Source organism: Toxotes jaculatrix, chromosome 13 (genome assembly GCF_017976425.1).
Source record: "Toxotes jaculatrix isolate fToxJac2 chromosome 13, fToxJac2.pri, whole genome shotgun sequence".
Taxonomy (NCBI): domain Eukaryota; kingdom Metazoa; phylum Chordata; class Actinopteri; family Toxotidae; genus Toxotes; species Toxotes jaculatrix.
In genome coordinates, this window is record NC_054406.1 from 11,986,914 (window position 1) to 12,014,405 (window position 27,492).

General features: G+C 41.0%; 1 protein-coding gene across 3 annotated transcripts in view; it reads right to left on the reverse strand.

Annotated features, from left to right (window-relative positions):
- The window catches only part of elmo1 (engulfment and cell motility 1 (ced-12 homolog, C. elegans)), a 100,745-nt gene that overhangs the window by 42,405 nt on the left and 30,848 nt on the right, over positions 1–27,492 (reverse strand). For 2 of the 3 annotated variants that reach the window (XM_041052846.1, XM_041052845.1), the window contains exons 2-15: positions 23,992–24,162; positions 17,889–17,929; positions 17,605–17,677; positions 17,453–17,503; positions 17,085–17,254; positions 13,642–13,677; positions 11,820–11,919; positions 11,373–11,524; positions 11,115–11,193; positions 9,597–9,647; positions 8,956–9,078; positions 8,337–8,465; positions 6,273–6,377; positions 4,810–4,918 (exon numbers count right to left, since the gene is read on the reverse strand). In XM_041052846.1, coding sequence (XP_040908780.1) covers positions 4,810–4,918; positions 6,273–6,377; positions 8,337–8,465; positions 8,956–9,078; positions 9,597–9,647; positions 11,115–11,193; positions 11,373–11,524; positions 11,820–11,919; positions 13,642–13,677; positions 17,085–17,254; positions 17,453–17,503; positions 17,605–17,677; positions 17,889–17,929; positions 23,992–24,069 — 1,297 coding nt within the window. In that variant the 5' untranslated portion in view covers positions 24,070–24,162. The remainder of the gene's footprint in view (positions 1–4,809; positions 4,919–6,272; positions 6,378–8,336; positions 8,466–8,955; positions 9,079–9,596; positions 9,648–11,114; positions 11,194–11,372; positions 11,525–11,819; positions 11,920–13,641; positions 13,678–17,084; positions 17,255–17,452; positions 17,504–17,604; positions 17,678–17,888; positions 17,930–23,991; positions 24,163–27,492) is intronic. The other variant, XM_041052848.1, reaches the window with a different exon arrangement.

The window sequence follows — 27,492 nt, forward strand, 5'->3', positions numbered from 1 at the left end:
TGCATCAGGAGTGTATCTTGATGCACAACAGAGCTGTCCATGGTGCTGAATGTGGCCTTTTGTTCTGACCTTGGCTGATCGCTCTGCGATGGAAGAGGCAGATACAAATATAAGGACATCATGTGACTGTCAGTCTGGAGCCTGCTCAGACCTGTGTATTGTGTGTGTGTTTGTAGATGCTTATTTCATGTGTCAGTCTGGTAGCATACGTGTGTGTCCGTGCCCAGACCTGCCATAGTTCACCACCCTGCTCTCCATCTCAGCAACGAGACGCCACACCGTGAATCACCAAGCAGGGCTGTTACTCCCTATGCCTGGCCCTTTCTAAATAACTTCATAAATATTCCATGGGTCGGCTTAAACAGGAGAGACGGAAAAGTCATGGCTTGGCGCCTCACCGACGCAGATTCCATTAAGCCCCGTGTTCCAGCAGAAACATGGAGGGACAATTAATCTTTTAGGATCTGAAGCAGGGCAACAACAAATGCAAGAGTGGGAGAGAGAAAGAGAAAGGTTATGAATTAATGGAAGAAGGTGAGAGAGAGGAGCAGCTGAGAGGCAGGACAGAGAGAGTGACACCTGGATAGTGTTATGAATTATGTAAGATATAGCAGCACTGACAGCTGATTCAACCAAACAAACTCCCTTACCTCCTTTCTCCAGACAAAATCTGCATAGAAATCTCTCAACAACAAAAAGGGAAAATGTCAAATGTCTCAAAGTAAGGATGGCGTTAAGTGGAAAAGTGGAATGGAAGAAAATCTGTTGACCTGAAGAGCAGTGAAACAGCTGTCACGCCATATTCTTGACAGGCTTCTCTGTTGTTTATGAAAGTGTAAGATGCTATTTGTATTGTAGTGTATAGGTGTCATTTTGGTCAAATTCATGGGATAGAGAGAGGGAGACAGCCAGAGCATGAAAGCATGAGAAAGGATTACATGTCTGAGAGGGACAGACGTTCTTTAGACCCGCAGAGAGGGAAAAAAAGAGGGAGCCTGAAAGAAAGAATGAAGAGTGAGATAAGTAAAGCTAGAAAGAGAGGTTGAAAAGACGAGCGGGGAAGAAAGGCAACTTCAACAGCCTCAGGCAAATCAAGAATCCCTTGGTGTTTTATCCTCATGAGAAAACAAGAAGAGAGTGTCTGACTCCTGCCAAAGCCATACTGGCATTTCACATAGACGGAGAGAGCAAATGAGCCACTAAGACGTCACCGCCATCACAATTAATCCGCTGTCTCTTTCTTCTGCCTTTATGCGCAGAGAGGTGTAGAGCAGAGAGGGGGAAAAAAAAGCTGAAATTAACTCTTTTTTTTCTGCACCAGGGGTTTAGACAGCTTTTATAGCAGCCAGTTTTGTAAGACAACCATGACTTTTTAATGGAGAATTACAAAGAGTTTGTGCACTAATTGGCCTTAATGAAGTTTTGCGAGCAGCTTTACATCTCGGTCTTGCTTTGAACTATGAAAACACTTATCACCTTGTTCTTGCATGCTTTGTATCTCCTGTTGCACTCGTGTGGTAGAAGATTATCAACAAGAACATTTAAATGTAAAATACAGGTTTTCAATGATGGATAAACAAGTCTGAAGCCAAGACATCAGCTCTGTGAGGCTGTGACTTAGCCACAGCAGTGCTTTGAGCTGAATGCATTAAACATTAGCGTGCTAACGTGGTCACAGTGACAATGCTAATGTAAACCAGATACATTGCTTACTTGTGTTCACCATCTTAGTTCAGAGTGTGATTGCATGGTGCAAGATGAAAAGTGGTAAAATCAACTTACTGCAATGAATCTCAATGGGGGCATGAATGTCTGCACCTAATTTCAAGAAGAAAGGTCAGGGGATCACCAAACTCAACAGAATTCATTTTCTGGGGATCATGAACGTCTGTACAAAATGTTATGGCAATCCATCCCGAAGTTGTTGACATATTTCAGTCTTTACCAAAGTGGTGGACTGACATTGCTGTCCATAGAACCACGCTGCTGGCTAAAGTCTATCTAGTGATTCATCTAGTGATTGACAAATACAGAAAAGTATTTCCTACCATGTGAAAAATGATATACTAAAGGAAAATAACCAGCTTGAAATGTCATTGTTACACTTCAAGTTATGGGTGAAATAATGCACCACAGTTTCTAATATTACTCTGACTCAAATACCACACTATCAAAACTGATAAAACGCTACAGAGACACAGACACACCCTCCAACATCCTCATTAGTGTCAGGTATTTCATTGTTTCTCTGCTGAAAGGTCAACTGAACGATGACAGTCAGAGACTCATTCCTCTCCCAGCTTTCCTCTAGGAAATGCACATTCATGCCCCTATATCTCTCACTCTCACACACACACACACACACACACACACACACTCCACTAATGGCCAGCCGTTACTCACGAAGCAGTTACAACACCTGCCTGGCCCGTGTTACATTCATCCTACTCATACATTCATTAGTGTGTGTTAATATACACAGGGCTAATGGGGTGTGTATGAAAGTGCACTTAGCCCTCTACAAGAGAAGACGCAGTGCAGATTATAACTACTCTGGGACACAGTGGCTTCCTCCCATAAGAATAAGATGCATATAATGCTCTGTTAGTGTGAGTCTGTGCAAATATTTACTGAGTTATGACAGAGATGGATGGGAATATTAAGATTTGGGACGAAGTAAATATAAATATATCAAAATGTTGTCTTTCCTTCCCTGTCTCCAGTGATTTCCTGCAAGGGATTTGTTTTATTTTATTCCCTCCACATTTATTTTTTTATTTTTTTACTGCGTGCCCATAGGTGACCTACTTGTGTATATAGGAATCCTGCCATGCCTTAACCTGGTCTACCTGCTGTTATTATGGCAGTAGACAGTATCTATAGACAGATGGGTCATTCTCTGCAGCTTATGGGTTCACCTTACCAATTCTTATCTGCCCCCACATTTTACACATACACACATAAACACTATACCACATCATAAATATTAATAGTAGCTTCAGTTTCCTGGGCTAACAGCCTCAGTAAAGAGGACATTATACAGCCACTGGGAATAGAAAGGCCCAGAACTATGAGTCAAGGTCACCGCCATGATTCAACTCCAGCACTCAGTCCTGCAGGGAAATTTCAGTGCCATAACAGTATCCACATCCTCATAAAAATAATAGAATAATTCGGAAAAAAAAGTTTCCTGCCATGGAAACCCAGAGGATCACAAAATGTTGGGCAGAATTTGCAGGTCTGGTTCCAGTCGCATCTTCTGAGTGGGTTACGTGAATCCTGCACTCGCCCCAGCTCTACTTATTTGAGCAAGCAGGCCTCTCAGAAACAAAGTCTTATTCATAATGACGGCCTGGCATTCGTCTGAGGGATTTAGCCTTATTGCATAAGCCTTCAACTACATGCTCAGAAAAGCGACACAGAGATAAAGATGTTTTCCCTATTTTGGGACAAATCTGGATGCTTAATCTGCACTTTAACCTCATTCATATCAAAATGCAATTTCAGTCCGCTAAGAGCAAAGGTCAAAAGGGCATGTACTGTGGGTGACATCTGGATAAAAACTAATGACAAACTCTGAATAAAAGTAAAGCCCCGAGACAATTAAAAAAAGAAAAGAAAGAAATCACAGGTACAAGGACACGTACACACATGAAAAAGCCACCAGATCACTGAAAGAGGTCAAGCTACACAGCTCAGTATGTGTGTTCACATGTCATATAGCACCACAGGAGACATGACCTGTCTCCTCACCTGGACTAAAACCCTCCACTCAACCACCCCAGGTCTCTCCAGGTCAGGGCACGCTTGTCAGGAAACCATATTAGTGTAATAAAGCACTGCAGACAGCATCTTTTTCAGTTAAAAAAACATTTCTAGATCCATTTGCCTTTGCTGGCTGTGTGCTGAGAATTTGATGAGGACAGGGAGGAAGGTGGAGAGAGTTTGCATTACAGCAGAGTCTGGCAAAGATAAGAGCATATTAAAAAAAAACAAAAAAACAGGAAAATTACAATGTGTTAAGAAATGTAAAAAAAAGTATTACTTCACCATCTTATCTTGTACTAAACCTAGCCTGACACCTTTATCAGTAACGTTAAGAGCAGATGAGAGAATCTGGGCGAACTTCCTTTGGATATGTTTAAAGGCAGAGAAACACAAGTGGATACTATTCTTTCAATAAAGTCTTATGTTCTACCTCCAATTTACAGACAAGAGTGAAGAACCCTGCAATGCAGCCAAGTCTAAATCCTCTATGTTAAAAAAAAAAAAAAACACACAGACATGAGCAGATGAAAAGGGCACATCATTTTAAAACTGAGCTAAAAATGCCGTCTCCCTCCCTACAGGGAGCAGCAGGGGTCAGTCGGGAGCGGAACTGAGACCAACTCGCCCATTTAAACAAGTAAAGACAAATGAAAAGGGCACATCAATTTGGAGTGGACGTGGGCACAGCATCTCTTTCTCTGCGTCAGCGTGCCTCCCAGATGCGGTATATTAGGCTGAAAGGGGCTCAATGGGGTGAGATGCATCACTAAATAATGAACTCCCGGCAGCGCAATTACTGGGCATAATGGTTGCTTTCATCTTAACAGGGAGGGAATGTGTGTCCTTGTGGGGATGTGTGTCTGGATGTTTGTATTTTTGTACACACAACTGTATGCGTGTAAAGCACTCCCTGAGTTTTATGCTCACTCTGAAGATAATGTAAGCAGAAGAAGTGAAGCAAGATTGAGAGGAACCACCATCCACCGTACACTGAATGAGGAAGGTGTGTGTGTTTGTGTTCCGTCGCTGATGTAGACTTACGAAGCTCGCCCACTTTGAGAATCTCACAGAGCATCTTGGTCAGCTCGATGCTGCTGCGGCCAAACGGACACTCGTGCTTGTCTTCTCGACTGCTGTTCTCCAGGACGATCTAGACACACAGACAATTAACCAGGACCGTGTCTCCTCAGGGATAAAGAACTGGCTAAGAAATGTGATGATGTGTCTTGGTGAAATACACCCTCTAAACACAATGACAGATCTACCCATAAATGATGGAGGTGTGCACTTCTAAAAGATAAAAAAAAATTTGGTTTCACCTGCAGAGTCTGAGACTAACTGATTTTCCTGGAATTTAGTTTAAAAATGGCACTTAAATCTAGATCCAGGTGCAGATTAAAGCCTTTATGTGAATAATTTTCATGTGATATTTCACTGTGTTACTTTAATCCCATTCATTCTCAGTGTCACTGGGTGGTACTGTCATGCATTGCAATCTGCTGAAGTATCTTTTTTGATTTTATAACCTGGAGTTACCAAGAGAAAAATGTTCAAATCCTACAGTCTAATCATTTTATATAATAATAACAAATTTAGACTACTTAGTGGCTTTGGCAGAGGTGAGCAGTCTCAGAGTACCTTTTGCTTTTATAATTTAACTGATTCATGGTGCCACTCTGGCTTGTCACACTGAAGGTCACTGTGCCATAAACATTTCCTTTATGGTTGAAACAATTAGTCATTATTGGACCTTATCTGACCCCCCAAAGCTATCTGCTTGAAAGGCAAAAAACATAAATGAAATCTCTACAGCAAAAAATTCACTCTAATTATGGGGATGGTGGCAGCGAGCCATAAATGAGGCCATCAAGGTCCCAATCATTTTAGCTGGTGACAGTTTAATTTGTTAAATTGGAGGCTCTGTTTTCTCCCTCTGGTCGACAGATAGGGGCTGAGTCGGCACTACTAAGACATCTCTTTCTCACTTTCAAGTCCAGAGACGTGTTACACACCAACATAATGCTGGACCATAAACACACACACACACAGATTTCCAGGTGTGGTGATTAAACTTCTGCATGTGCGCAGTGCATACAAATATAAAAAACTAACCACCAATGCCACCAATGCCATCCTGTTAGAGACAATCGCTAAGGTTGAACTATTTCACAAGTCTTTTAACCAGAAGTAAAGATAATGTTGATGTGAAAATGACAGAAATCCTCTAAGTAATTTCTCTGTTTCACTGACACTGAGAGGAATTAAATCATTTCTTTTGTCTGGGCTGCGCAACCTCATGAGAAGCAGTTCTTGCTCAAAGAAAATTTGGGTACGAGCCAGAAACTACAAACGTGAATGAGCCGGAGGGAAGAAGATTTGGATTGAAGCGGAGGTGATGAGGAGAAACATAACACAGAAATGACTGAGAAGTGTGTGTGTGTGTGTGTGTGTGTGTGTGTCTACATGGGACATAACTCCATATGAAAATGTATGAGCATGCTTACCCTGATGTAGGCGTCCTGGTGATGTCTGGCAAAGTACAGCATGTTATCCAGAGCCAGCATGCCTGGAGGAATCTGGGTGAAATCCACAGCTGGATTCACATGGTTCTAAGAAAGACAAAAGAAGAGGAGGAGGAGGGTGAGACATATACTTAAACACATCTCTACAAAATCTCTTTTTAAAGCTTTATTCTTTTAGGAATAATCCGGTGAACATGCTCTTTTTCCCAGCTCAAAGCAACAGTTGCAATCAGTCACACTGGGAGTTACACACCACAACCATGTTCCTACTGTAAGGGAGCAACTTGGATTCAAGACTCAACATTTGCAAACAACCCCACAGCTGTGATATGAATTTAGCTAAATTCTGATTAGTGTCCTAAAGTATGCTGACACTGGATGTCAAAATGCAATGTTCAAATAACTGATGTTTTTTACACTGTTGTGTAACTGTTGACTGTGATGGATTACCTGTGGATGCAGTGAAAACAACTTGATTTCTTTTTGGTTTCCAGACAAAAAGAGGATTTAATGCTCATTTATGTGTGCACATAATTCTCCTATGTTCACCTATCATCAAACTGTCTAGAAATGCACCGTCATAAAGTTTATCTTATTTAACAAAAACTTGATATTTTGAAGATACATAGTTTTTAGTGAACAGTGACACTATTTTATAGAGGAAGTTTCAAGTCTCAGTTGACTGGACGGCACAGTATTGTAAAAAACATTCAGAAAACATTATTCTTTAAAAAACGGTCAGAAAAGATGTGAAGTACACTGTTCATGATTTTCACTTTAGGCTAAAAGCATCAATACCCAAATATTTAAAAGGACTAAACCCTAAACTTTGCAACAACAAGCCTGAGTCTTCATAACAGCTAAATATTGAATGGGATATGCAGAACACAGGCTGCCTGTGCTGTCACAGTCCATCACACTTAAATCCTCCCAGATACTGCAGAAAATTCAGTTGACTAATGATTAAAACCATGGATACACATGCAAACACATCGCTCTGAAGCTCAAAGGTGAGACAGGATGTTGAAGGGGGAAGTGACAGGAGGAAGAGGAAGGAAAGCAGACGATGAAAGAGGAATGGAGGACACTGAGATCTGGCTCATCAGTTTTGTAATTCTGCCTGACAGGAAGCAGACTTACAGGCTTAAAACAGAAACACACACACTCAGGCACATGTATATCTTAAAAAAAATACCCTCACTCATGGACCCATGAAAAATATTCCAGCATGTGCAAACAATCCCTACTTTAAGAACCCGAGGGCACTAAGAGGCAAACAAATTATCTCAGCAGTGATAAGGTCTATCTAGAGAAATATGGCTTGTGGATGTGTGTGTATGCAGTATGTTTGTGTGTGCGTGTGTGTCTGCAAGCTGTCTAGCATGGAAAGTAGACTAAGGATTTTAGGGTGGGTTTTCTTCACTGTTGGAGACAAGGCAGTCCAATTGGCCTTATCTTTACTGAACACACTGCAGTGGGAGTGCGAATGGGAAGAGCCCCGAAACAGCTCTGGGCTTACACCAAGCCACAGTGGGTTTAGTTCAAGTTCTTACGCTATAGTTAGACCACTGCATACGACACAAAGTCTCTCACACACTCACATATATAGCACATTAAAACATGCGAGCTTAAAAGTAGGACAAGGAGACCGTGAAAAAGAAAGTAGTAAGCAAGAAACATGAAAGGGACAATGCCAGAGATAGAAGTTCAAAAAAACCTGAGGAATAAAACAAAGTACGGTATAATAAGATGGATAAAAGAAACCTGTGGTCGACACAGACAAAAAACAAACTTTCACAGCCCATCTCTCCTGTGACGCCTAGACAGATAGACACACGCTTTAATCTGCAGATTTTGAAGTGATGGACAATCAGGACCAATTAACAGCAGTCCCTTGTGCACAGACTGGCTCATGTTTTCCTTTCTGATCTCAGTCTCGAGTCCGGTGTCTCTTCAGTGGTAGTAGTCTGAGCCACAGAACAAGCACATTTATGATGCCCTCTGAGAAACAGATACACACAAACACACACACACACACACACTTACAATAAAGCCCAGCTTCTTGTAGTCACGGGTGTACATGGACTTGCGCTTCTCGATGCTGCCACTGTTGTTGGGCTCACACTCCACATCGAAGGCAATTCTCCGCAGCTCAAAGATGATGTCCCTCTGAGCCTGCACACGCAGAGAAGAATATTAAAGTGCTGCTCATAAATCCATCTTCCGTCTTTTCTTCCATTCACCATTTTATAATTTAAGAACGCTTCAGCCTCATCTCTGCTGTCTGGGGTCTTGCAGTGCCCAAGGCAATCTGGCCAGCAGCCATGTCTCTCCACTGTTTTTATTACTTGGCCAAACCTACAATAACTGATTTTTTAGATCTGGCCGGATCAGGCCCAAACTGCCCACACGCTGCTGAATAAAGGATTAATGACTGTTTACTCCTGGCAGCTGTAGCATGTTCGGCTGTCCTGGTGGGGGATCCCTCCATGAGATGTACTAATTCACGCTAACAAATCTGTGTTCACTCCTTGTTTTAACTTGCTTTGAAGATGATTGTATCCTGTTCTTTACCCTTCATGCATTCACTCATTTATCCAACCCCTTCATCAATCCATCCTTTCATTTATCACCAATTTCTGTCTGCGTCGTTCACAGTCCCCACCTGGTCCTGTGGATCCATCTTGGTCATCATGCGGTCCTCCAGCAGGTTGAAGGTGAGCACCTGCAGCACATACAGCTGGTGGGCCATCTCATCGTTGATGGGTGAGTGGCTTCGGATCACGTTCTGTAGGGTATGAAGGACAAAGAGAGGAGGGAGAGGAAGGAGGGGAGAGGAGGGGAGGGAGGAAGAGCAGGAGAATATAAGGCAGAGGTGTTAGACGTGCAAAAAGAAGGTGAAGGAGAGAGCACGGGTTTTGGGGTCAGAGAGGCGAGACGTGGATTTTGGAGGAAGACGGCAAGAGATAACAAAGGAGAATAAGAGGATTTGGGAGTGAATGACGAGGATTAGAAAGCAGAAGTCAGATGAAGGAACAGGAGAGGGAGAAATGAGATTTGAAAAAAGGGAGAGGATGAAAGAGAGAAAAGAGAACAGGTGTGAGAAAGGGAGTACAGTAGATAATAACCAGGGAGGTGAGACACAGGCAGAAGTGGCAGGTGTCATTTTCCTCTGATATAACACTGGTGCAGAGGCACATACCCGAACAGAGATAGAGAGGGACAAAGACAAACACAGAGAGACAGACAGAGAGACAGAAAGACACACTGGGGAGATAAAGAAGAGAAGGGCATGATTAGACTTACACTGAGAATGATGGAGCGCAGCTGTTTCTGGGCAAGAATATGGGCCATTTCCTACAGAGGGAAAAAGAAAAGGAGGGAGAAACAGAGAGAGAGATAGAGAGAAAGAGAAAATTTAGAAAGAGCGAGGAGAAAGCAAGAGGGATAAAGTTGAAAAACAACATTATATCACCAATAAATATGTTTTGTGGGGTTATCTATGTTGAAAAGAAAATGAATGCGGGCAGAAACAAAAAGAAAATTGCCACGGCACACTGCAAAGTATGCAGTGACAGGCCGTAAAAGAATAAATAAATAAAATAATAATAAGGAAGCCATCTCAAAAAAGAACTTAATCTTAAAAAGGGATACTAAATGCACTAACTAATGTCTTCTACAGTGCAAACTACAAAGTGTGCTAATCAAGGGTGCACTTACTGTCAGGGGACAATTTAGGATGTCCACAATGTGCTCATCAAACTACCATATCGTGTGCAGTGAGGAAACAAAGTCAGAGACAGAGACACAGAGCGGGTGAGTGAGTGAATGTGGAAAAATAAAAAGAGAGAGTCTGAGAGGAGGTTAAAAAAAATTAATTTTCTGTCAGCGGTGCAGCTTGTGGAGGGAGAGGGGAGGGGAGGCAACAGAGTCAGCAGAATGGTGAGAGACTGGGGGATCACAGTAATAGCTTTACTGATGGTCCAGTCTCTACCACAAACACAACACAACACACTGTCATCCATCTGAGGACTAAAATGGTGTCATTAGCCCCTTGCATGCTTTAAAAGGTGCCATCCATAATCTATCTGCATGTAAAAGCATCTGACATGATGAACAGGTGCTGTCCCTATAGCATCTCATTATAAAACTGCCTCTGTGCAGAAATAAATGGGCTGTTGTAAACTTATATTACCATGCATGGATGCACCTGAGCAAAAGGGGACATTGTTCACTTATCACCTAAAACAACTCAATAAAGTTGCTTAAAATTGCATCCAACCAACCTCATGAATCTGATTTGAGCAGACCCTTGTCAAATTTTGCTAATTTAACCTCAGTAAAAGAAGCACTGCAACATCCCAGCGTGCTTGAATTTGTATGCAGTAGTGCTGCGAAGCTTATTTCTGCATAGTGTATCTTCAGCTTTGTGTGCTGCATAGGAGAAAAGCTGTGGGTTGGCATCATTCATTATTAATGTCAAAGCACATCCCTGGACCCTATGGTGCTGATGCAAGGGATCATGTGATTAGCTACAGGGCAAATTGTGACATCGGTGAGGGAGCTAGACAGAGAGAGACAGAAAAAGATGAGCGGAGAAATGAGATCATGTTTGAGCTAAAACATCAGGTCTGCAGAAAGGAAAGGAAAAAAGATGAGTAGGGCTTTCAATACTTCAGTACTAGATTTTACTGTTGCACTACACTGCAGGTGTGTTATAGACACCGATGCTTCTTAGAAAAATAATACACAAAAATACACACACACACACACACACACACCCCCACACACACCCCCACACACACACTAGGTTCACTGTTTCACCTGTCTCTTTTCCTCAGGAGCTTTGAGGAAGAGAGCGTTGATAACAGCAATAGTGTAGGTCTGGATGTCCTGATCAGACCTGCAGTAAGGAAACAGCCCAAATAAGAATAATAATTATTGAATTAAATAGTTCATTATCATCTGCATATGCATTTATCACTGTGCACATGATCCTCAAAGTTGGAAAAAAAAAAAAAAAAGAATCAGCATAACATAATAATAATGTTACTGCTACAATGTACTGATTCAGCCACTTACCCCTGAAGATGTGGGATGAGCTGTCCAATGGTGATCTCTTGCGCCACCTTGTGGTACAGATCCTGACTGTTGAGCACCATAGACTCCAGGATGGCCAGGGAACGCTGCAGCACTGCTGTATCCATCGCCGACTTGTTCACATAGCTGGCAATCTGCAGAGGGGGACGGAGCAGGACAGATGAAGGAGACTGTAGTGATTTAGAGACACAGAGATGCTAAAATGTAAATAGGAGGCTGTTAAAATGTTTCTGGAACCTGGAAGTAAGTTTAAACTGCCAATTTGTGATTGTACTTTGCTGTTGTGACATTTTCTGTGTACAGTGACAGATAATCACATCAAGAGGAAGATTTTTTACAAATGTGCATAATGTTTGTAAACGCAACTTTTGCCTCTAAGAAACCATTTTAAATCCCATCTCTGTTAAATGAGTCATTTTCTTGGCTGACCTTCTTAATGAAGGCCACAGAGAAAGTGTCCCAGGAGACGATGCCGTGGTCCATCAGCTCCACAAAGGCCGTTAGAGTGAAGGACAACAGGTCGCCAAAACTATAAGACAACACACACACACAGACACACACAAACCATAGGAAACTTCTCTCTAGCAGATGGCTTGGAGCAGTGTATAGCTGCGAAGTCCAGATGGCTTGGAACATAACAAGGAATGAGCGGTCAGCGGAGACAAAGAGAGGGGAGGTGGAGAGGAGGAGAGGGGACAGAAAAACCTAAGTTCAATGCCGCAACCAGGCTTGCTGAAGAAAAACCAGAGACAGGGAGAGAAGAGATGGGAAAGAGGTTTGCGATGCAGTGCAGACAGACTGGCCTTCAAGAAACAGCAGGGGCCGTCAGAGGGCCAGCAGGAGCCGGGCAGCACAGTGCGGTGTTCAATCAGGACCAGAAAGCTACATCATAGAGTGAAGTCATGCAGTTACACAAATACCAGGAGAAATAAATCACTCTGCAAGAGTCACAGGAGGCCAAAGCAGGGAACACATTAAACGGTTGTTATATCCTAGATATATTACAGCTGGAAGTACTTAATGGAAAATTTAGGAATCTTAATCGAATATAAAAAGTTTTCATTAGCACATAACTCATGATAAAATTAATCATTTCCAGTTATTCTTGCTGACTTGTGTTTAAAACTGCTCAGTAAGTACACGCCTGAATTGCCAAATACATTTTACAATACTGACCTCTACAGCTCAACTGTGGCACTGCAGAACTGCCCTGCACTGAGGCCTTTACGGCATATGCTGAACTTTTAAGCATCTTTTTCATGTTTGTACAATTCTAGTTGAATTCTGTAAATCACAACTATGGACCTATAGTCTAAATCAAACAAAACAAAACAAAAAAAACACAGTTCGAAAAAACACTTTCATCTTCAAAAAAATTAACTCTTATTGAGGAAAAAAAATCCATGTTCTGCTGACACTTTTTATCACTTTATAACACATTTTAAAGATACATTACAGAGCTGAAAACCTTTTTTTGAACATGACTGAGTTATCCCTACAAGTACACTGGATCAACTGAGAGCATCATAGGTCAGTGTTGCTGCATGGTAGGTGATTAGTGAACAGTCAAATGGACAATTAGTAATCCACAGCTGAAAGACGGAGAGGCTTTTGCAGATGGCCCTGGGCATTTAGATGACTCTGGTTAACTATGTGACGCTACATGGAATAGCAGAATATTGACATTAGTGGATAGATTGTTTAAAGCGGACAGAGTAAAGGAAAACTCGCTGATGGATGGATGATGATCCTGCGGTGACAGAGGCTACCAGCTCACGATGTTGAAGAGAGAAAACTGGCTCACAGCGAGCCCACTGAAAATCCCCTCACCCTGAGCAACACCGCTTTATAAAGAAAACCAAGATTTATTTCAGGGTAGGCACTGACTTGTGCTAGAAGTAATGACACATGCAGCTGTACTAAAGCTTTCATTTCAAAAACAGCAATCCAAATTTATGGACTTGATTAGATTTTTTGATTTAATAGATTTAAAAAATAAATCTTGGTCTTCTTTCACTTCACTTTCTTAATTTGATTCTGTTGCCCAAAACCACATGCAAAAATTGAAGTGCTGCACTGATTTTGAAATGGTAGCCTGTTAGTGGTTGTGTTATACACATATATCATTTCCCATAAGGCACCGGGGGCCAGAGTCTTAATCATGCAGACTCAGCCAGCAGGTTAAGGAAGAGCATAGAGCCAATGACTTTACCCAGCTGGGGTTGGGTGTGGGGGAAGGGGAGGGGCTTACCAGGGCTTCATAATCTTCTGTAGTTTCTGATAGCGCCTGCAAAGATTTGAGAAACTTTGGTGTCACAGTTGGGAAACAAACAACCAAACCTTTAAGTCTCAGCCAGCACAGAGCAGGGAACAGCACACATCACAATCGAGTGACAAGTTAATAAGAAAAAATATCCTGAATGCGAAAAAGTCAAATCTATTACACACCATGAAAAATATTTCTTATTGTACAAATTATACACAAGCACAGTGAAATTAAATGTCAACATTTCATTGAACATAAACTTTCATACATTGAGTTATAATAAACACCTTTAACCTGCAAGTCTACCCAGACACTGAAAGCATGCCAAGCAGGGACAGTGGAAAAAGCAGTTCGCTGCAAACTTCACTCTCACACAGCAAGCTTAGGTAGAGATGACTGCACAGAAATGATCAACAACACTTTCATTTAACAAGAAAAGACAAAGAAACAACAAGTTTATACTCTTCAAATGTCTTGAGTGAACGTACTGTAACCTCAGAATTCTGCTGCATTCTGCACATCCTAGTATGGTCGTACACATTATGAATGAAATGCTGCAGCAATTAAATTATGCACAAATGATGATTCCATGGGATTAACAAAGGGAAAAAAAGCTTACTGAAAAATGCCAAATGCATCTTTTCAGAATCTGCATCCTTGTTACTTTGTAGTCTACAGAAAACACTGTGAACAGTTTTCACAGGGACTGTTTCTTCAGCAGAAAATAGGTCTCATGAAAACGATCCACAGTGAGGAACCCAGCAGAAGTCCCTTGAAACTTTTCTCAAAACTTCTGAATTTAGCTGAATTTACTAAATGGGATTTTTCAGTGGATTTTCTAAACAAATTACGACCACTTCCACTGCTTTCAGGTGACAGCAGAACTCACAGACACAGATATCTCGAAACCTTGGCAAATACAACAAAAACTAGCTGCATGGTTTGATATCACTAGAGGTCAATGAGAAAATGTGCTTTTTAAATTTGGTTTTAACTTGACCTTAAAAAACACAAAATAAAATCCCTCTTTCCATCTCCTCTTAATAAGCTGGCTGAAGTTGCACTGTACATTCTGAACAACTGCTGTGTCAGATCACATTAGGAAACGGTTGTTCCGTGTTTTAGTCAGTAGAGGGCGATATTTGTCTGCGACTTAAGGAGCTTGCGTGGGCAAAAGCAGCAGCCAGCCGGCTGATTTCCACATGAATACAGTGCAACGTCTGTAGCAGAAGCATTAAATCACAGCACCGCTCTGCTCTCGAGAGCCGCCAGCATTGAGCCACTTGAATAATTACAGTTCACCAAGTTGGTTGTCAGGCACACTAATGAGTGTGTGTGTGTTTGTGTGTGTGTCAGACACTGATACCTATCTGCGTGTCTGTGTTTCATAAGCTCCTTCTGTTGAGATGAAAATGCAGCAGAGCCATTTGCTCTCTCTCACACACACACACACACACACACACACACACACACACACACACACACACACACACACACACACACACACACACACACACACACAGACAAACACAGGCCACTTTTAAACTCTCCAGTCCTGAATAGCTGATGAGATGGTAATTTACATAAAAACATATTTAATAAAAGAGCCAGGAGCAGAGTGGAGTCAACATCGGTGCTGCTGTGATGGTTCCTTGCAGTAAGATCAAACAGGGTCAAATATTTGCTAATTTGAACATTACATGCAAAAAAAGGAGCAGAGACTTCAGTGATTTTCTGTCAAACTGCAGAAGTGAGTGTAATGCTGGAGGGGCTGCTGTCTAATATGCAGAAACAGGAGCTCATTAAGTGGTTTCTGCTGAGGAAAAGATTTTCAATACCTGACCGGCATGTGAACCTTTATGTACATACAAGACAATCAGGAGCACAAACGGAGAGTCCATTCACTTTAAGAAGCTACTGTTCATCTATAACTTCTGTCTATCAACGTGTGGTTGTGTCTATAACTGTGTTGTAGCAAGAGCTCATCTGACCTTGTGTGTGTGTTTACACCATGAGTGTGTCTTTGGAGCAAACTTCTTATGCAAACAAACAACTCCTGAATCCATCTTTTCTCTCACTGGGAAAAAGGGATGAATAATGAGAATTGCATGAGGCAGAAAACGAGAGTGTCGCGGATGGCTGGCTGCTGCTGCTGCCCTCCCTGCCAGTTTGTGAGCTTGTGTGCATGTGTGTGTGTGTTTTCACTCCTATTTCGTCTGGGTTTTGACTCTGGCTCGGCAGCACCTTGCACTCACACAGTATGCTACTGGCACAGTAGCACATGCACACATAGGATCACACACTTCCCCCTCTGGCATCATGGCTGAGAAATTCCACCTCAGCGAAAAATGTCCTCGCTTTAACCTTCAGTTGAGGCAGTCTCCAGGGGCCTCCACCGCCCTCAGCACACACACACACACACACCGTGAGTTTTTGGATGTGCAGAGCTCTCTTCTCAGTTGAGCGTAATATCACTCTCATGGTCAACAAAGATGAACAGGAGCCCCTGGGCAAGTACTACAAACATAACAAAGGCTACTTCTTCTCTTTTAGCAGTAATGCACATAGATGACACATTCAGAGCGTGTTAGGGAGGTTACAGCCTAGCTGTGGAACCTATGCAAATAGCTGATGTATGGCGTAAACTCCAATGTAAATGATGTAGTCCTCTTAAAAATGAGATTAAAAAAAAGGGGGACAAAAAAAAAACTGTGATTGGTTAGGTCAGACGACTTGTTTTATCCTAAATATTTCTGCTGCTGGTAGAGGTTTCTAAGAAAAAAGATGACAAGAAGCAAGTTGAAGAATTTTCTCCTGATTAGGGCACACAACAAATTCTAACAAAGAAACTGCACACCTTTGCTTGCCACACTCTATTACCATGGTAGAGAAAAAAATGTGAACAGATTACTTCGGCTATTAATGTTTGCAGGGCAGCATTTTTCTTTTTAGCAGCTAGACAGAACAAACGTTCACGATATCACTCTGAGTCACAAGACGACTGTAAGAATGTAAACAAGATTACTTCAGACACTATATGTAATGAATTTCACAACAAAGGACCGATATTAACATATCTCCAGATATACAGTACAGCCTCAACACCTGATGCAAAAGCATAAATCAAGCTTAATACAATGATATGAGGAGTGTTACTGAATGAGCAGGTCACATCAGCTGCTTTAAACTTAACCAATCAGAATGCACAGTGCAACTCCAAAGACTCCCTGGAATCTCAGGGACTTCAGGTCTGTGTCTGTGCAATATGTTCAAAGCTGAATGTGGTTACTTAAGCCCACAATGGACTTAAGTTAAGATGGATCGCTGTAACAAATCTCTGGATTATCACATCAGGTAAGAAACTGTCTGAGGGGAGGAAAAACACTGCAGAGACTGGGCCAAAAGAGACGGATGGACAATTGACTTACTCAGTCCCACTCTCCACCATCTGAGTAAGCAAGGAGATGCCGTCCAGGTTGATGAACTCCTGGGCAAAGGTGATGTCCCGGGATGCATTGGCCAGGTCCTTGAGGGCCTCCAGCTTGGCGTCCATGCTGGATGATTGGATCCGCTCATGAAGCTGGACTGCTGTCTGGTACTGGAGGGGAAGTGGGAAAGAGGAAAGGGAAACGACTCATAAGCACAGAGATTCAGAGAGACAAAGTGTGTGTCTGTCTGCGCAATTCACAAGAATTTACTTATGGACTCCATAAAAAAAAAAAAAAAACCAAAAAACAAAACCAAATCAACCAAACAAAAGAAAGAAAAAAGAAAACAACAAAGAAATGAAACTTACAGGAGATGTGGTCAAGCGAAGTATTGAACCGTTCTTAATGTCATTGCGGTTCTGTAGAGGATAACCAAAATAAATGCAGAAGTTAGTGAGCACTTTAAGGCATATTTTTAACTTAGACTATTCTGCCTGGAGTTAAAAACAGATAACCAAACCTTTTCTGTGATGTAAAAATTTGTCGCGTCAGCAATCTGCAGAGCAAAGTTTTCAGGGTTCCCCAAGGACCACCTAAAAGCCAGTGAATGGAGAGAAAAAAAAAGTTCATAATTGGTATTAAAAGTGGAAAGATCCTCAGTAAAATACAGCTAATAGGATTCGAGCATGGAGAAAGAGGAAGAGGGCTTTTGCAGGAAGCCCGTGGAGAATTATTTTCACATCCACAGGCATGAATTTAGGCACAAACACACACATATTGCAAAAAAAGCAAATGCAGACTTACCCCTCACACACTTCTTTAATGATGGCTGAGAGAGGCTTTTTCTGTGGAGAAAGGCAAAACTACATTTAGTCCACAGTCCAAGCTTGAGTTCCTAAAACAACAGTCAACTCAGAGTGGGCTGCAATTATTTTATATTACAGGACTGGCACAATGAGAGACTGTTCTTCAGGAGCCTGTATTTATCTAACTATCCAACTGCTGATGTGGGAACAGTGACCATGTCTGTTGCACCATTTTGTTCATTATTATTGTATGTGAAACTGCTTCTAGATCTGCAACAGTGATATTTTGCTCCAAAGAGGTGGAAAGTTATTAAGTACCTTTATTCGAGAACTGTACTTACAGTAAGGTTATGTTAGGGGCACCTTTATTTTATTTTAGTATTGCTATTTTGTTCTAGTATAAAGTTATTCTCCATTTAAGTATTGTAGTGATACCCAACAATTTTTCAATATAATATGTTCCTCCTTTTTTCATTTAACATTATATGTGAAACTTCCCAGTGCCTCAGTGTTAAATAAGGAACAAAATAAAATATAATCTAAAGTTTAAAACAAAAGTTTCCTGATTTAGATCAAAAACTGACGAAAAGTAATTAAATGCCAAATTTTGATGTTTAATACTTTTTGATGTTTAACACTTTTTTTTATTACAAACATGTAATAAAAACATGTTTGTAAGGCTACAAACATGTTTTTATTACTCCAAAGTATTGACATTCAATTACCAGCCTCAAACTCAATAGAAACTTGTTCAAATTTGCTTCACCTTGATGATTGGCTACAACAATAATATGGTGTAGCAATTAAAATAATCTGAGGGGCACTCTGTTTTTTTTTACATTAAGTTCAGTTTACTTGTTACAAGGAATATTCAGTCTGTGAAAATAGTTGGAAAATGTCTTCTGTGGCTCTGGATGAAGTCTCTAAACGTTTGAAAGGAAACTGAAAATTCTCAACAGGAAATCTGTCTTGCAGTGAAGATGTAACAAAGGTGTTTTAAGTTCTATTATGGGACTTAAAATGCATTATGTGTTTTTGTGAGCATGTGCACACAGTTACACACTAACACAAAAAATACATTTTGTAAGCATATGTATACACTTACTCTGTACTGAGCATTATTGATGATATGAGAGAATGAGAGAGGCTGCTTCAAAGAGTACAAGCTGTAGTGATGAAGATTTACAGAAAGAAGATAATGGTGGCAGGATGGTGGGCATATATGACAGGGAAAGAAAAGCAGGGAGGTGACATAAGAACAGGGTGGGCTGTTACATGAACAAAAGAGGGAACATAGGATAAAAAAACAGTGAATAACAAGCAAATTGAATAAGATCAAGGGAAAACAACAGCAAACATGGGAAGAGAGAGAATACATGATAATAGTAGGAGAAAGCAGCAGAGTGGTCGTAGAACCGAGAGAAAAAAGACTGCAGGAAAATGAAAAACTTGCAAATTGTATGTGGGGAGGTGAGGTGACAAATATAAGGAGAGTGTGTGTGCATAGTGCCAGTAAGTATTAACTTCATTTCTGCTAGCTCGCCCCTGCTGTCATCCTCCAGCTCTCTGGGACTTACAGTATGCTGCCAGACTACAGTGAACACACACACGTGTGCACGTGCACACACACACGCACGCACGCACACCAACAAACACACAAGAAGGTCCAGTTCGTTTGTGTATTATAACAGGGTATGTGTGAGTGTCTAAAAGCCATTTTAAGACTTTACCAATGCTGACGGGAAATGAAATTAAAAACAGAAACAAGGCTAAAAAAAAAAAAAAAAAAAAAAAAAACTAAAAATCACAGACAAAATATTTCTGTTGTAAAAAATATATATATGATAATACTCTGATGATGAAATACTGCGAAACATTCAAGGACCTGAACACTACTTGAAAAAAATCCAGGATTATGCCGTAAATGTTTGATATTTCTGAGTTTTTTCATGAGCAAACTATTAATACGCTCAATCATCAAAGAAATAGTAAAAAGTCTGCAACATCATAAAAAAAATGAAACCACTTGTGCATAGCTTGGAGCGATTTCCCTCTCTCATTCACGATCAAAGCTTTTTTCAGTTTAGACATGTATTATTAATAAAGTCATACATTTAAATGTTTGGATATTTAAATAATATAAAAAGGGAATAATCATTTACCATAGGTGCAAAGTTTTGTATAACTTATATATTGCTCAGAATACTTTCGGCTATCTTTGGACTGCTGCTGCACAGCATTTTAAGTAAATTGATCAGGTATTCCATTTCAAGTTTTTTTTCTTAGCAAACAGCTTTTTTTTATATACCTAGACCAAGATTTATCTTGTTTAACTTAGATTCAAATGATCTCATACGTCATATACCACCTGTTCAAGGTTTAAAAATGTAAGGTCTAAATTTACCAAAAAAAAAGATAATATTTCCCCAGTTATCTCTTCCACAACTCTTTTCTCCTGTCTTTTTCCAAGATGGTCTCCAACTGCATCTTTTATCGAAACACCTCTGAGATACATGCCACTTTTTCCTACCCTTTCATTCTCCAGGAGTGACACCCCCTCCACTATTCTATCCTCTCTACCCCTACTCCATCACATCCCCTGTCTAAACTCCCACCACATCTCCCTCTCCCGTACTATTACCTTCTTCCCACATCAAACCATTACCCCCTTTTACTGTAGTCCAGGGAGAAGTACAGTGCTGTTGTCACACCTGGTACATGAGTAGTGTTCAGCTTGTGCATTGGCATAAAGGTTCTGTGATTTTATACCGTCTGTCAGCTTTTTAGCTCGACACTCTCCTCTTTAACTGGGAGGATAACAAGTACACTTCATCTCTTTCTTACCAAGGTCATTCAATTACACAACAAGCTAACTTCACCAGCTAGGACCGGTGTTTGACAGCAGCATTGTCAGCACATTCATTACAGACATTTTAAACCATAATTATGCACAAGGACGCACTTTGTTGGATATTTTTCTACTTCTTAAACATTCTCATTTTTCTACCCTTATAGATATAGGTAATCACACAGTACTGATAAACCCACAGATAATTATCACCAGTCAGGAGTTGGTGAAGACCAAAACAGAACTAAAAGTGGGGCGAATACTGGACTTGGACTTGTATTTGCTGAATGTGTAACTAAGCAACAGTTTACTACAGCAAGTCTGCTCTATCAACTCAAAAAGGGACATTATGTCAGTGTTGTATTTACAGCTTATTGCCACTGCGCCAAGTGGTGAAAAAACAGTTAATGCAGGATTTAAAAATGTTCTGGCCACAGAACATTGTCTGACATGACAAAGATATTTCTATAACCATCAAAACTGTCTGCAGATCTTTACAGTGGTTTAATGTGTATACAAGTTCATGGTGTTATAAATAATACTTAACAAGTTACTAAATGATAACTAAGTCCACACAACAGGCAGTTCTCTCATCCGTCACACCACCAGAAACCCCATCACCTTGTCCTCCTCCTGTTTCTCTATTGCATTTCTGACAAACAATAACAATAAAACGCTTATTGAAAATGTCTGTGCTTGTACCAATTCCCCAGCGCTCCTACACAAATGTAGGACTTTTGTGCCTATAGGGCATTGAAGATGTTTGGAAAGACACAGAAATCACAGTGTGATTTATGCTGACACACACAAACACACACAGACAAAAAAAGCTGTACCTAAACACAGTCAAGGTAGCACTGGACAGGAACGCAAACACAAGCACAAACAGAAATCAGAAATACACACATGAATCCCTATACAAATGGGTACACACACACACACACACAAGCAGAGCTGTCAGCGCAAAAACATACACACACGAATGAATAGTAACAAGTATGCATGTTGCCACACAAACACACCCACACACAATTTCACTTAAGCAGAGTTGTACCCACATAAACAAACAACAAAAATAAAAAAACACAAACACAAATTCATCGTGCACAGACGGAGACACACACAGGCACGCACACGCACGCACACACACACACACACTTTCTCTGGGTCTCAAGACAGCGAGAGCAGCTGAAGCCCACTCCCCATCGCATGACTCAGACAGCCATATGCTGCTGCAGGGCCTATTGTACAGAGGAGATGCAGAGGGAGGAGGAAGAGGTGGGGGTTGATGGTGGAGGACAAGGGAGGAGGAGGCACAGCGCAAGTTTCACAGTTACAACAAAAGACAGGGAGGAGGAGTGAGAGGGGGAATGAACGAGAGAGAAAGCAAAGGAGGAAAAGGAGGAGGAGGCAACAGATAGGAGAAACAAGAGAAAGATGACAGGGAGATAAGAGAATTAGAGAAAAGCGGAGGAAGGGGAGGAGGAGAGGTGGGCTTAAAGAAGTGAAGACAAGAGAAAGACCAGACAAGAGCTAAAGACATTTTACAATTCAGACTGCAGGAGCGCTGCTGATAAGGGGTCATTAAATACAAAAACTACATCCCCAAATCTATAGTTAAGTGCTTAAAGCACCTTACGACAAACCCAGAAGCACATGTACTCTGTAGTTTAATGTTTCATTCAGTGTTTCATCCATTGAGAAGGGCAATCATGGCTCCAGTTGCCACGGTGACTCATAACTTGTACAATCATTAGCCCATCAGTGAGTCACACACACACACACACACACAGAGAACAGGCCATTTTACACTCTGTGTGTGTAATCAAACAACGTAACAGTAAATATGTCATCACCCCCCCTACACATGAGGTAGTCATTGTTTGGGCTAATTATTTTATTAACATGTTATCCAGTGTTTGTTAGACCCAGACATTTGCTGACACACAGAATGGCCTTTATCTGCAGATTCATATTTGAGCCGTGTGCTGGCACACATCCATTTTCAAAAGCCACTGATCAGGCAATCAGCACAGTAATAAATAACTCCAGGAAAGGAATCGGTTTCATCAAAAATCTCACAAGTGCTGCCAAAAATCTGATATTAAAGTCAAACATTTTAATCATGAATTACAGCAACCATATCACGTAGTTTGATAACAGTTTATCAAATCCAAATGCAGCACTGAATTCCTTATCTAATCTAATTCCTATCATGACATTCTATTAATATTAAGCTGTAGTTCTGATTGGAGTTATAAAAGTTTAACCGGGAGATTCTTCTGAAATTGACTGGACACCAGTAAATACATAGTTTCTCTATAGAGAAGAGTCACCACTTCGTCATGTCGAAACAGAACAACACAATCCACTCACGGCTATTGAGTGGTGTTACAGAGTGACGTGTCTTTTCACTTATCAACCATCTTTGTGACTGCAAAGAGAGGACTGAGAAAACAACAGCTTTACAGACTCAACGTCAATTATCTACAGCTGATATAATCTTCTGCCTGTGTCAGTTTAACCAGGCAAAGTTACAAAACCAGCCATTAGGGCTGGGTAAAAAAAATTAAAAAAACAAAAAAAAAGTGAAGCATGATTTCAGTTATATGGAAGCAAAACCTGTGCACTAATTTGATCAGTTTCTGCCCCGATCGTGGCCTAAACAGATCAGGTATCAGCCAAACATGACTGATCCACATTTAGTAATATTTCTTAATCACTTTCCTTATACACTTACATAAAAATAACATTTTATAAACAAAAATTTCTGACAAAAGCTTGGCTAATGTGACTGTTTCTTTTCAGCTTCAATTATGGTACGAGATTTACGGCATTAATTACAGAGGCTCCTCATCACATTCAGTGAAATGTCTTTAAAGTTATGTCAAGGCTGTGGCTGTGTTGGCTGTTAAACAACTTTAATTAAGGCTAATTAGCATAATTGTTAGGAACACTGCAAAAATATATCATGCCCTGATCACATCCACCCACCGCCTCTAGACATAAACACCACCCCAGACATTTGAGCTACTTCACAATATATACGCAACAACGGATTACTGCACATAACAAGGTTCAGACAAAGCATACACCTTGTTCATGGTGTTCTGAAATCTGCAAGGTGACTGTCACACAGAAAAAAAACCTTCACCACACTTTGTCTGCTAGATCTTGGTCTCAGTGGATATAAAGGGCAGTCATTTGTGCTGATAATAAGACACTGGCTTTTTTATCGCCCTCAGAAACCTACCTGGTCTATCTCCATGAGCTTGGGGAAAGCCCCCGGCCACTCAATGGCCACCTTGACGATATCTGCCGGTGGTGGCATGGCTGCCGGGTGGAGGGTGGGGGGAGGGTTGTTTGGTGTGAGTCTCGCTGCCTCACACCTCTGTCACGACTATTGGAAGAAGCTCATCCAAACCTGCAGGGAGGGACAAGGAGGAGGAGAGGGAGAGGATAGATGGAGAAGTGAAAAGAGAGAAAATGTGGCACTTTAGTAAAGAACCAAGTTATTTTAGATGATGTAGAATAGTATATATGACTTAGGTAAAAAGGTCAACAAGGGCAGTGCTGAAAAATATATAAGAGCAGAGTATGGCACAGCACTCTGCTGTGGGGACTGCTCATTAGCAAATGATAAGTTCACATTTCCAGCAGAAACTGCTAAACAGCTCAAACCAATAATTCAGTTTCATTCAACATTTAACGGTTTAGAGGAAATGAGTCAAGTAACCTACTTACACCAGTTTACTCTTATTTGTGCACTAGGGGTGTGCCATCTAAGTCACCTCACGATTCGATTACGATTCACAGTGCTACTATTCGACAATTCACCGATTATCGATGCATCTCGATTAATCTTTTTTTTCCACACACAATGTTTCTTTTCTCACTCTGTAGTTACTTGTAAAATAATGTATATTTTTAAATATCCATTCATCCATCCATTTTAATGTAAATGACTAAAATGTACACAAATTAAATAGAATTTAACTGTTGAATAGCTGCATCTATCAATGAAGACAACATCCACAAGAAAGTATTAGTTTTCAACTCCTGTTGAACAACAACTATTGTGTGTCTGTACTGACATGATTCTGATTATTTTATTATGAACATGTAAATTTTAAAAAAATGTTAAAAAATAGGGAAAGGAAATTGACAATATTTCCACTTCTATTACAATCTGATATCTTGATGAACATGTCCAGAAAGTAATCCTTTTAAATCTTACTGCATGTGCATGTCAGCCAGATTGTTTCTCATTTGGATTTTGGACACTATATGGTCACTGCGCGTATTCTTACGTTTCCAGTCAACGTAAGAACTGCTCGGCTCTGTACTGAGACGCTAAACCCTCAGTACAGAGCCGAGCAGTTCGCGGTTCAGTACAGAGCCGAGCAGTTCGCGTCGAGTTTCGCAGTTTTTTCGCCGACGAACACAGAGCCGTAGGTAGCCGCTCCGCCATGCTTGATTTGTTTTAAAGGGGGAGGGTCTTAGTCTGTAGAAGGGGCTTGTTGTGCCACCCAGATTTGCTTCCCTCCGCGCAGTTCTCCCTACACACACGTTCCTCTTCCACATGAAAATAGCATTGTACTCAAATTATGTCAAATTCCGCGATATTCCGCGTTAAAAAGTAGATTCCGTTTTAATCGGCCAATTCCGCAATTCAGTGATCGCGGAAATCATAGGGCCCTATAATATGTCCGGGGGGCACGCGCAACTTTTTTTTCGTTCCGACCGCTGCACTTTCCTTCCGTTATTAAAATAATCGATTTTTGAACATTTATGAATCGATTCTGAATCGAAAAGTGTTGCGTCACGATTAATCTATGAATCGATGAATCGGGCACACCCCTATTGTGCGCGCGCGCGCGCGCGCGCACACACACACACACACACACACACACACACACACACACACACGTGCAGCATTGACTCTTTTATAATGATACCCCAAAATCACCTGAGGTCACGCTGCATGGCTACAATCCCCCAGCATCAATCATCAGTGCTAATACAGAAACCACTGATACTGGTGCTGAAATTCATATTCAGATAAACTGTTCAAATTCTAACATCCACTTATGCAAAATAAAACAGACAAACAGATTTTTCTGTTTTAATTCATTTGTGTCAGTTTACCTGTAATTAAACATTAGTCATTGTAGAAAAAACCAGTTTGAAGTTCAATAAAAGCAAACAATGATTGTGATTTCAATATGGATCATAATAATTGTGATTATGATTTTTGCCATAATCGAGCAGCCCTACCACTGGGATCACTTTTTTTCCAGCGGTCGCCCAATTTAATTTGTAGTTGTTGACACACAGAGCATTAGGACGCACCAGTGGGGCAGATCCACTCAAGAGTTCAATTCAAATCAAAGTTTAACTGCTAATGAGGTCACAGCAGGTGAGTAGATTGAAAAGTTACAGCGTTTTTAAAGATCCACTGTGTCTCACTGGGAACTGGCCTCAGTTCAGTCATTTACACTTAATACTACTTCAAGACTGAAGTAGTCCTGCTTCAAGGTGCTTCCAGACGTTCTCACAGCTATAAAAGTGCATGAGTTCCTGCTGTCTGAGGGATAAAGCAGCTCTCTCTCATTCAATGAAGCACAGGTAGAGATGTAGCTGCAGTTTAGCTACAATAGCAAGCAAGCATGCACAGCTCAGCAGCAGTAGTTTTAGCAGGTTGCTAATCCAGAGAATGTCCCTCTGCTCAGTGTTACTTTCTTAAAGAGGCATTCCACAGATTTTACACATAAAGGTCATTTTAATCATCATAGAGGGCAAAAAACACCCACTGAAACATTTGTATAATAATATATAAACAATGATATACAAAAAATAATAATTTATATAATATTCTATGTTCTGAATGAGCTTAGTCAAATCTGAGAAAATTACTCAAGTGACATCATCCAGGTATGTTAGGCTTAGGTTTGGTGAGTATGAATTAGTTTTCTGGTCTACATCACTGTTTCTCGCATAGTGTGTATCCTAGGGTCTAACTGAAATACTCAGACTTTGAATCTGTACTTCCCTGTGCGCCATAAGCATGGCAACAACCTCACCCAACACACATATAGACACACACACACTCCAACACTGATCCTGTAATCCTGCCTGGCTCCTCCCTGGCCCCTGTCCCGATGCAGAGGACTCCTGAGAGGGCAGAAAAAAAGTACAATATCTGACAGGGGAACAGGCAGTCGGATTGACCTGAAACCCTGTGGCTCTCCAAGATAAGCCAGTTGGAGGTCCCATGGAGGCAAAACACCCAAATCACAGTCACTCCAATCCACACAGGGGGAGCTGGTTAAAGCCAGTTTTGTGTGCTTGCAGGGGTCTAATGAAACCCACCACTGCAAACTTATAAAATGGAAAATGTAGCATATATATCCCCAAAACCGACTAAGGAAGGCATCAATAATTTACCTTCACAGCCTGTCTAGAAAGCTTGGATCAATCCAGTTCCTGATGGAGATGCCTGTTTACATATTTAATCTCAATCCATAATGCATAAAGACCGGCTCAGACTAATTCCTGGGGGACAACTATTGCACAGAAAATGTGTATGTTTCCATACAGCATCTGTGCATAAACACAGGCAGAATAGGGAGTGATGAAATGTGTATGCACCAACACTGTTTTTGCCTTGTTTTTGCTGTTTTTGCTTTGTTTATGCTTGCAGTACTGTGTGTGTGTGTGTGTGTGTGTGTGTGTGTGTGTGTGTGTGTGTGTG